The sequence below is a fragment of the Pelodiscus sinensis genome, chromosome 30 (genome assembly GCF_049634645.1).
Source record: "Pelodiscus sinensis isolate JC-2024 chromosome 30, ASM4963464v1, whole genome shotgun sequence".
NCBI lineage: Eukaryota > Metazoa > Chordata > Testudines > Trionychidae > Pelodiscus > Pelodiscus sinensis.
In genome coordinates this window covers 7040448-7051125 of record NC_134740.1, presented here as the reverse complement: position 1 = coordinate 7051125, position 10678 = coordinate 7040448, and the positions used below count along the sequence as shown (strand labels likewise).

Sequence of the window (10678 nt, the reverse complement as noted above, 5' to 3'; positions counted from 1 at the left end):
CACCGCTGAGATTAATTGTAAACTTCAATCATGGAGACTTCGTGTGCTGAATCTGCTCAGGGACGGAGCAGGTCTTAGGGATGCAGGAGGGGCTGTGGGGTGTTTGAAGGGGTAAAGAGTACACGAGGGAATTTGGGGGCCAGATCTGGGAGAGGCCAGGAGTGCAGAAGAGGGTGTTGGCTGCATGAGGTGGTGGGATAGGGCAGGAGGCTCAGGTGTAATGGCTGCAGGGGGCAGCAGGGGGTATTGATACTGGCTCTGGGAGGTAAGTTAGAGGTGCGTCAGGGCAGGGGCTGAGGTGTAGTTTAGGGTTCAGGGTGCAGGAGGGGGTACGGAGGGGAGGCAGGGGGTGTCCTGTCTGCGCACAGAGTTCCTGATAACACGTCATCCACAGAGCATTTTCCCGGGTCAGCAGTCCGGGGTCATTTCTCCCCAAACTTAAGAGGCCCCCAACTCATTTAGGTCCCAGGGTAAGCAGAGCTCTCTGGCTATAGCGCAGTCACTTTTCAAAATACGAATTAGGCTTCTGTGTCACTTGTGTCAGCAGAAAAACAGCCCTGAACAAATACCCTGGATGTCAGACGAGGGGAAATGAGTTTTTCATTATCTCCGGTTGAAGCCGTTCCTCAATGAATAAATTAATATGCATTAGGACTCAACGAGAAGGGGGTGTCTGCACACACACACACCCCATGTCACCCTCCCTTTGACAGTGGAGGCTGGGGGTCAAATCTGTGCTCCCACATCACACTCAGGAAGTGTTCTAACCGCTAGGCTATAGGAAGCACCACCAACTCCTCCTGTGGGACAAGGGATTTGGGGGCGGTATTAAGTATCGACTGAAGCACTTACCCCCAGGGCTGTGAATCCCAACTGGAGCTCGGTACCTAACTCGCTTTCACAAGTCGGACCCAGCCCCTCCTCGGCATCTGCTAGAACTAGAAGCTGACAGCCTCCCATTCAGTGACCTGGCTTCTGCAGGCCCCCTACCAATCCCCGACCTCTCCAATAGGAGCTGGGATCCCCGTACCTGAGGAAGCTCGGGTAAATATGGTGGTGCGGGGGCCCACCAGGGCCTGAGCCTGGCAGACCGAATAGACTGCCCCTCCCAACGCCCAGCCCGTGTCGCTCCCTCCGGGTCTCGGTGCCTGTGTCTGTCCGGCTGCCCAGCGGGGAGATGAAATTCCTGCTCCCGTCTCTCCTGCTCTGTGCCCTGGCGGCAGGTAGGTGCCTCGGCGCGAGCTGTCTCTGCCCCGCGGAGCCCGCCGCGCCCCGCGCTCTGGCTGAGGTTTCTCCTGGCTCTTTGCAGGTGGCCGCTCCCAGGTGCTGCCCCTTTGTAATTCTAAGGTGGCATTTCAAAGAGGCAGAGGCTGTGTGGAGCCTGGGGTTGATCCCAAATTCCTCTGACATCCTGTGCAGAGCCTGGGGATCAGCAGGGGAATCCACAGCTGACCCTGGGCTCCACGTGGCATTTCAAATTGGCAGCGTGACATGGTGTCCAGGCTCAGCGGGGCACTCTGAGTCCCTGGCTGACTCCAGACTCCAGGAGGGCACTTCCACTTTGAAATGGACAAGATCCCCAATTTCTATACAGGCACCTAAGTTACTGATTTGAATTGCCCCCCTGTTAGGTGAGTTTTGGTCACCTGTCCCTGTTGAACCAAGTTTAAAGCCCTCCTCACTAGGTTAGCCTCTAGGATACCATGGTCACCCCTTCATGTGGTCTAGGGGCAGTGGAAACTCCCCCCACCGACTGAGCTGGTCCATTGTCAGATGCTTACATGTCTTAGTGCTCTTGTACAGTCTGCAGGACACCAAGCCTGTGGTGTGTTCACGTACATCTGGACCAGCACTGCTGCTCCTGACCTGCAGCCTAGTGTCTTCTTGACCCAGTCACATGCAATCTGCTGGGTTGCCAATTGGCACAGAGCTGGCCCAAAGCACAGAGCGCACCACACTCAGGGGAGCAACACTGGCACCTATCTCTGAGCTCATGTTATGTCTCCCCTTGTCTTTTGATTTCGAGTAGCCACCATTCATGTCTCCCTGCAACCCATTTGTACTTCACTGGTGGCCTTGGCCATTGATCCTAAATATAACGGAGCAACAGTTTTGAAAAGGTCTTTGCACCCCCGTTGCTCCCAGGGCTGTTGCTGTGCAAGCTCACAGATGCAAGTGGAAATAGAACTTTCTATTTTGTAGGTTTTGCTTCTGGCCCTACCCCTGCATATATTACAGCGATTTCATTTTCACTGAAGTAAACCTTAAATCCCTAAAAGCTTTGCACAGGGCCTCCTGGACCTCTCTGTTTCTCAGGGCGTAGATGAGTGGATTGACCAGGGGCGTCAGGATGGTGTAGGAGAATGAGAGAACTTTGTTGAAGTGGCTCAGGAGGTCGGTGGTCGGGAACATGTAGGCAGTTAGGAGAGTTCCATAGTAAATGCTCACCACAATGAGGTGGGAGGAGCAGGTGGAAAAGGCCTTTTGCCTTCCGACGGTGGAGCGGATTCTGAGGATGGTGCTGATGATGCAGCTGTACGACCCCAAAGTGAGCAGGAAGGGGACCAGTGAGAAAATCAAGCAGCTTGTGAACGCCAACGTGTCCATCAGCAGAGGGTCATTGCAGGAGAGTTTTACAAGGGGAATAAAATCACAAAAGAAATGGTCGATACCGTTGGGGCCACAGAAGGTTAACTGGGATATTGAGACTGTGGCTATACTACTAACAAGGAAGCCGCCTATCCATGACCCCACGGCGAGATGGAGGCAAGACCTGCCACTCATCCGGGCTGCATAGTGCAGCGGGTTGCATATGGCTAGATACCGGTCGTAGGACATCACTGATAGGAGGAGGCATTCGGAAACTACCAGAGCACAGAAGAAGTAATATTGTGTGAGACACTCAGTGAAGGAAATTGTCCTGTTCCCAGCCAGGAGCCCAACCAGCAGCCGGGGCAGGAGGGTGGAGCTGCAGCAGATCTCCAAGCAGGACAAGTTGCCCAGGAAGAAGTACATGGGGGTGTGAAGGTGTCGATTGGCCACAACCAGTGCCAGGATGAGGATGTTCCCAGCCATAGTCACCAGGTAGATCATGAGAAAGAGCAGGAAGAGAGGAACCTGCAGGCCAGGAAGATCCCCAAATCCCAGGAGGATGAATTCTGTGATGGATGTTTGGTTTTCTTGTCCCTGGCTTGCCATGGGGTGTGTCTGTGGGACAGCAAGAGGATCCTTGTGAGCAGCAATTAACATTCATTGCAATATGGCAGCCTTGTCTTCATCGCCTCCCTCTGCTCTCCCTGGTACACAGTACCAGCAGCACAGTAGGGAAAGGGGATGGGGCAGGGAATAGCAGACAGATTCGCTATCTGAGCAGAGCGCAGGTGAAACAGACCATCTCTCTGCACCCTGGGGAGCATCTTGAAAGCTGGCACCAGGCACTCAACCCCTGTCATGCTGGGCTCGGACAGGGAGTACAGACCCCCTGACAGATATGCCAGACACCAGCTCAGACACTCACTCCCACTCCTGCCTGGTGGCTAAAAGCTGAATGAGGGAGGTGCCGTTCCACTGGGGAGATGGACCAGGAGGGGATATTTGACAGAAAGATCCGGCAGAGAAACAAACCAAGCAAGTGGGCCTGGGACCTGTAAAGGCTGCTGTGAGGGGCTTCCCTTCACCCTGGTTCTGATCCTTCAGGCAGCAAGCTGCAGGGCACAGTCTGAAGTGCAGACAGTGAGACTTGTATTGGGGCCAGTGGCCAAGCAGGGGGATTCCCAAGCCCCACCCAAGTATCGGAGGCATCACTGTGGGCCAATAGTATCCTTCTCCCCAACTACAGCGATACACCCAAACCCCCTTCTTGTAATCCCCTGCCATGCACACTGATGGGATCCCCTCTGCTCTGTACCCAGGCTGCAATCATGCAGAGCCCTGCCTGGGTCCCTGTTCCTCATTCCCCTATTCCCAGTGCCTCCTTTCCACTCCCCCCTTCTGCATAGATGCAGAGACACCCACCATGCACACCCCGATCACACCTGCTAGACATCATGTTCCATGCGGGGGGGGGGGGGGCTGAGGGGGTGGTGAGTCGGGGTCTGTGTCCCATCCCTTTGGTCCCCCTTTAGAGAGGCAAGGAGGGAGGTTGTGTGGGTCAGAGGCCACCCCTTCTCTGGTCACTGAGTGTTTTCTGCCCCAGCAACCTCTCTTGCCCCTCCTGCATGGCTGCTGGGCCTGGCTGTGAGACAGACGTGGGGCAGTTGGTCAGTGCGCACTCACATGTCCCACCCTGCCGGCCCCTGTCACACTGGGAGCCCCAACTCCTGTCTGCCTCGTGGGTCCGCAGCCCCACCTTGTTGTGAGAAACGCGTCACCGCGTTGTTTTGCCCTTTGTCCCGCACACATCTGGGCGGGGGTGTGTGAGTGTCTCCATAGTTAAACCCTCAAGAATCTCTCAGGCTCACAAAACAACTCAGACGCTACCGGGTGTGTGTGTGTCAAAACCCCTCCGTGAACTAGGTAGGAAATGGCAATGACCTGTCCTCCTGTCCTGTGACTTTTGCAGCCTGGTCAAGGCCCCCTGGTGGAAAGGCTGCGGGCGCATTGGAAAGAGACCAGTGGAGGGCAACCAAAATGATCCAAAATGATCAGGGGCATAGAGCCGCCTCCTCCTCCTAGCCTGGGCAATGGATGGACCCTGAGCCAAAGCAGTCACCATCCCTGCATTGCCCCCCCCCCATGTCTTGCCACCCTCGGCGTTGCAGGGGGCTACTGTGTCTCTGCTGTCATGGGTGCTATCTCACCACAGCCCCACTGTTGGTGCTGACCTCCCCCATCCGCCACCCCTTGCCCCAGCTGGGTTCCCAACAAGCACAAACAATTAAACTGGTTAAAAATTAGGGGAAAACATAAAACTGAAAATTAGTCCATGACATTGGGGAAAAGGCCATTTCTGCCAGGCCGGTGCCAGCCAACCTCTCCTCCCCTGGCCTGAGACAGCAGAAAATCTCAGCTCTGTGCTCCCTGCCTCGCCCCACCCCTTCTCCACAGCCCGCGAGGGCTGCCAGGCAGGGAAGGACACTCACTGGACTGCAGGGAGGGGAGCGTGAAGTGGGATGAAGTGGGCCCGGGGTTTGCAGGGCTGCCTTCGGTGGGATGTCAGTCGGAAAACTAACAGAGCAGAGCACAAAGTATCCAATAAGTTCCTGGACTGCACGGAAAACAACTTTTTATTTGAGAAGGATGAAGAAGCTACTGGGGGGAAGCTGTTCTTGGTTTGATTTTAACCAACAGGGAGGAACTGGTTGAGAATTTGAAAGTGGAATGCAGCTTGGGTAAAAGTGGCCCTGAAATCAGGATTTTAGATTCTAAGGAATGGTAGAAGGGAGAACAGCAAAATAGAGACCATGGATTTCAGGGAGGCAGATTTTGGAAAACTCAGAGTGCTGGTAGGTAAGGGCTCATGGGAAGCAACACTAAGTGGGAAAACAACTGAAGAGAGCGGGCAGTTTTTCAAAGGGACATTATTAAGTGCCCAAAAGCAAACTATTCAGCTGCATAGGAAAAATAGAAAGTATGGCAAAAGACCGCATTGGCTTAGCCAGGAGACCTTGCATGATCTTAACATAAAAAAGAAGTCATATAAAAATTGGAAACTATGGCAAATGACAAAGAATGAATACAGGTGTGCAGGGTCAAGATTAGAAAGACAAAGGCACAGAATAAGCTGAGATTAGCTACAGACGTAAAGAGAAACAAGAAGACTTTCTATAAATTTATTAGAAGCAAGAAGAAGATGAAGGACAGATGTCTGCAAGTCACCAGGACTTGATGAAATGCATCCTAAAATACTCAAGGAGCTGATAGAGGAGGTATCTGAGCTTTTAGCAATAATATTTGAAAAATCATGGAAGGCAGAAGAGATTCCAGAAGACTAGAAAAGGACAAATCTAGTGCTTCTCTATAAAAAGGGAAATTAGAACAACCCAGGAAACAACAGGCCAGTCACTTTAACTTCTGTGCCAGGAAAGACAATGGAGCAAGTACTTAAGCAGTTAATCTGCCAACACCTGGATGATAATAAAGTGTTAGGTAACAGCCAGCATAGATCTGTAAAGAACAAATACTGTCAAATCTGACAGGTTTTTTTTATACAATAATGAGTCTCATGGATACTGGAGGGCTACGTCTACACTGGCATGATTCTCTGAAAATGCTTTTAATGGAAAACTTTTCCGTTCAAAGCATTTTCGGAAAAGCACGTCTAGATTGGCAGGATGCTTTTCCACAAAAGCACTTTTTGCGGAAAAGCATCCGTGGCCAGTCTAGACGCACTTTTCCGCAAAAAAGCCCCCATCGCCATTTTCACGATCAGGGCTTTTTTTGCAGAAAACAGTACTGGGGTGTATACACTGGCCCTTTTGCGCAAAAGTCTTTTGGAAAAAGACTTTTGCCTCAACAGGAGCAGCATAGTATTTCTGGAAAAGCACTGATGATTTTACATGAGATTGTCAGTGCTTTTCCGGAAATTCAAGCGGCCAGTGTAGACAGCTGGCAAGTTTTTCCGGAAAAGTGGCTGATTTTCCGGAAAAATTTGCCAGACTAGACACAGCCGAGAAGTGATGGATGTGGTATACCTAGAGACTTTAGTTAGGCATTTGACAGAGCCTCGAATTATCTTCTTATCAATAAACTAGGCAAATACAGCTTAGACAGGGCTACTATACGGTGGGTGCATAGCTGATTGGATAACCATTCTCAGAAAGTAGTTATTAACAGTTCACAATCCTGCTGGAAGGTCAGAACAAGTGGGGTTTTGCAGGGGTCTGTTTTGGGACTGTTTCTGTTTAATATCTTCATCAACTATTTAGATATTGGCATAGAGAGTATGCATATTAAGTTTGGAGATGCTATGAAGCTGTCAGGGTGAAACTGCTTTGGAGGATAGGATCATAATTCAAAATGATTTGGACAAACTGGAGAAATGGTCTGACATAAATAGGATGAAGTTTAATAAGGACACATGAAAAATATTCCACTTAGGAAGGAATAATCCATTTCACACATTGAGAATGGGAAACAACTGTCTAGAAAGGAGTCCTGCAGAAAGTGATCTAGGGGTTATAGTGGACCACAAGTTAGTATGAGTCAACAGGGTGTTCCTGCTGCAAAAAAACCAAACATGATTCTGGGCTGCATTAACAGGAGTGTTGTAAGAAAGACATGAGAGGTCATTCTTCTGCTCTACACTGTGCTGATTAGGCCTCAACTGGAGTATTGTGTCCAGTTCTGGGCACCACATTTCAAGAAAGATGTGAAGAAATTGGAGAGTGTCAAGAGAAGAGCAATAAGAATGATGAAAGGTCTAGAGAACATGAGCTATGAGGGAAGACTGAAAGAATTGGGCTTGTTTATTTTTTAAAGAGAAGACTGAGAGGGGAGATGATAGCGGTTTTCAGGTATCTAAAAGGGTATCACAAGGAGGAGGGAGAAAAATTGTTCGCCTTGGCCTTGGAGGATAGGACAAGAAGAACAGGCTTAAACTGCAGGAAGGGACGTTTAGCTTGGACATTAGGAAAAACTCCCTGTCAGGGTTGTTAAACACTGGAATATGTTGCCCGGGGAGGTTGTGGAATCTCCATCTTTGGAGATATTTCAGAGTAGGTTAAATAAATGTCTATGGGGATGTTCTAGACAGGACTGGCTATTGCCGTGGTAGCAGCAAACAGGACTCCATGACGTCTCTAGGTCACTTTTACTTCTAGGCTATGTCTAGACTGGCATGATTTTCTGGAAATGCTTTTAATGGAAAAGCTTTCCGTAAAAAGCATTTTCAGAAAAGAGCGTCTAGATTGGCACGGATGCTTTTCTTCAAAAGCACTTTTTGTGGAAAAGTGTCCGTGGCCAATCTAGATGTGCTTTTCCGCAAAAAAGCCCCGATTGCCATTTTCACAATCGGGGCTTTTTTGAGGAAAACAAATCTCAGCTGTCTACACTGGCCCTTTTGCACAAACGTTTTGTGCAAAAGGGACTTTTGCCCGAATGGGAGCAGCATAGTATTTCCGCAAGAAGCACTGATTTCTTACAGCAGGAAGTCAGTGCTTTTGTGGAAATTCAAGCGGCCAGTGTAGACAGCTGGCAAGTTTTTCTGGAAAAGCGGCTGATTTTCCGGAAAAACTGGCCAGTCTAGACACAGCCCCAGTGTTCTATGATTCTGTGAATCCCATCCCGGCTTTGCCCCCAGCTCTCTCTAGGATTCACTGGGCCCATTAACAAGGCTCGCCACTGCCTCACACTAGAGCTCCGTGCCAGTGTGTGTGTGTGTGTGGGGGGGAACCATGTACCCATTGATTCACACTGTTAGCTATCCAAACACCTCCAAAGATTAGTCCCTTGCCGTGTGCCCGTCTGTCAAATTGGTCTCATAGCAATGCACGGGGATGGGGCAGGAGAGACACATTCCATGGAGCGCAGTGCCCAGATACCAGGGTGATGGGAGCAAGGAAAGTTGTGAGATGAAAGCTCTTCGCTGATCTGAAATCCTCTCCTTTAGGGTGGGAGGGTTGTGCGAGACCAGCGCCCAGTGCCCCATGAATCCGCCCCCCCCCCACCACCACTGTCAAACCCACGTTGCTTCAGAACCCTGGAGCGGCAGGGAGCCGGGAGGAAACGGCTGATTTACCTCCAAGGCAGGTCAGGCAGCAACGGGATCCCGGCTCCCACCTCCGCACGCAGCGTCTCAGGGCCAGAGGCAGGTTCCTCCGCCCATCTCTGCCCGGCGCGTTCCCCTGCGCCCCGGCCCGGTCAATGGAACATCAGAGCCCAGAGCAGAGACCGAGGCTCCTTCGCCCTGTCCGGTGACGCGCCCCACGCCTCAGCCCTGCGCCAATTGGGGGAAGTCTGCTCCGCTGCGCTGTATAGCCTGGTGTGGGCAGGGGCCGCCTCCCCAGTCTCTGGTCCCGCGGGGAACGTCGCCGGAAAGGGAGGTTGGTGTTTGGTCTGTTTCTGGATGATACCGGCAGGTGCAAACTTCTAGTCTCAAAGGTGAAGTCCCGGAGAGGGGAGACACTTTGAACTCGAAAGCAAATCCCTCTGTGGCGAGCGAAGGCTGCGCTGGCTCTCAAGAAATAACACGAGGATTCCAGGAATAGGCTGTGTGGCTGAGTTTGTCAGAGCTGCCTAAGTGGTTTAGGCACAAAATTCTCATCCAATTCCCTTAAGCGGGTTTGACAATCTCAGCATGGTTCGCTGAGCTTGCCCCGTCTAGAAACAAACCTCCTGCTGCCCTTGGAAAGAAACACGCAGGTCCCTGTCCTGTCCGCGTCTGTAACAGTTCAGTTCAGGTGTCATATTAACGAGCATCTAAGCGATTCGGAACCCTGGATCCCATTTTCAAAGGGGCTTCATTGCTAGGGCTGAGCAGTCTCGGCCTCGCTGAAATTCAACCGACTCCTCAGTCACTTTCGAGAGTCACTGAAGTGTGTGTGAAAATGTTCCCCACAGTCTCTGATACTGAGCCGGGAAGGGACAGGAAACTTCCAGGCTACATCACCCACATTCAGCCACTAAAGGCAGATGAGACCAGGGTATGAATGGTCATTAGAGCCCGTCACCACACGTGGCGAATGGAGCCACGTTCGACACAGCAGCGCGTGACAGGCCGGCTGGTTGCTCACTAGTGACTGTGCTGCTCTGGGGGTCTCTGCACCTCGCTGGAGGTCAGTGCTGGGCCCAGGCGGTTTCTGTCCCTGTTCTCTGCTCTTGATTCTGAGACCCCAAGGGGCTGCCACCAGACAGAGCTTAACTGTGACAGTGTCAGTGTCCATGGGTCGCTTTGAAGTTAATTGGCAACTCGGCTGCTGAAAGGTCAATTGTCCAGGGCTGATGAATGCAACTAGCTGCCCATGATCTGTAGGAAAGGGGACTTTTTCCTGCCAGCCCCCGCAGCACCGCGCCCGAGATGGGCCTGTGGTCAGGAGCCTGCCAGAGAAGTGAAAAAAGAAACCTGCGGCCCTGACCCTGTTCTCCCAGCTCTGCCGCAGCCTCTTGTTGGGAAACTGGAGCCACCAGACTGAGTCTGCAGCTCCCTTTCTGCCACCCTGGTATTGGACACTAGGCTATAACCCGGGGAACTAACTCCCAAAGAACTTTTTGCACCTGAACTAGGGGCCATCAAATGAAACTAATAGGCAGCAGGTTTAAAACAAGCAAAGAGAAGTTTTTCTTCACACAACGTACAATCAACCTGTGGAACTCCTTGCCAGAGGATGTTGTGAAGCTCAGGACTTTAACAGGGTTCAAAAAAAAGAGCTACATAAATTCATGGAGAATAGGTCCATCACTGGCTATTAGACAGTATGGGCAGGCATGGTGTCCCTTGCCTCTATTTTTCAGAGGCTGTATATGGATGACAAGGGAGGGATCACTTCATGATTCCCTCTTCCGTTCACTCCCTCTGTGACAACTGTCAGTGGCCACTGTTGGCAGACAGGACACTGGGCTAGATCAACCTTTGGCCTCACCAAGTCTGGCTGTTCCTACATTTGTGTAATGATCGTTGAACCAATACTCTCACTCTGTTCCTTTTAGATAAATCTTTGTTCAGTTAATAGGAATTGTCTGTGCATCTGTATTTGGCTAAGGGCTGAAATAATCATTGAACTGGTGGGTGATGTGCCCAATC

General features: G+C 51.2%; 1 protein-coding gene across 1 annotated transcript; it reads right to left on the bottom strand.

Annotated features, from left to right (window-relative positions):
- Positions 1-2232: 2232 nt before the first annotated feature.
- On the bottom strand, positions 2233-2838 carry LOC142821254 (olfactory receptor 10A7-like). Its single transcript, XM_075912094.1, has one exon. It carries the CDS (start codon positions 2836-2838, stop codon positions 2233-2235), a length of 606 nt encoding a protein of 201 aa, XP_075768209.1.
- Positions 2839-10678: the final 7840 nt, after the last annotated feature.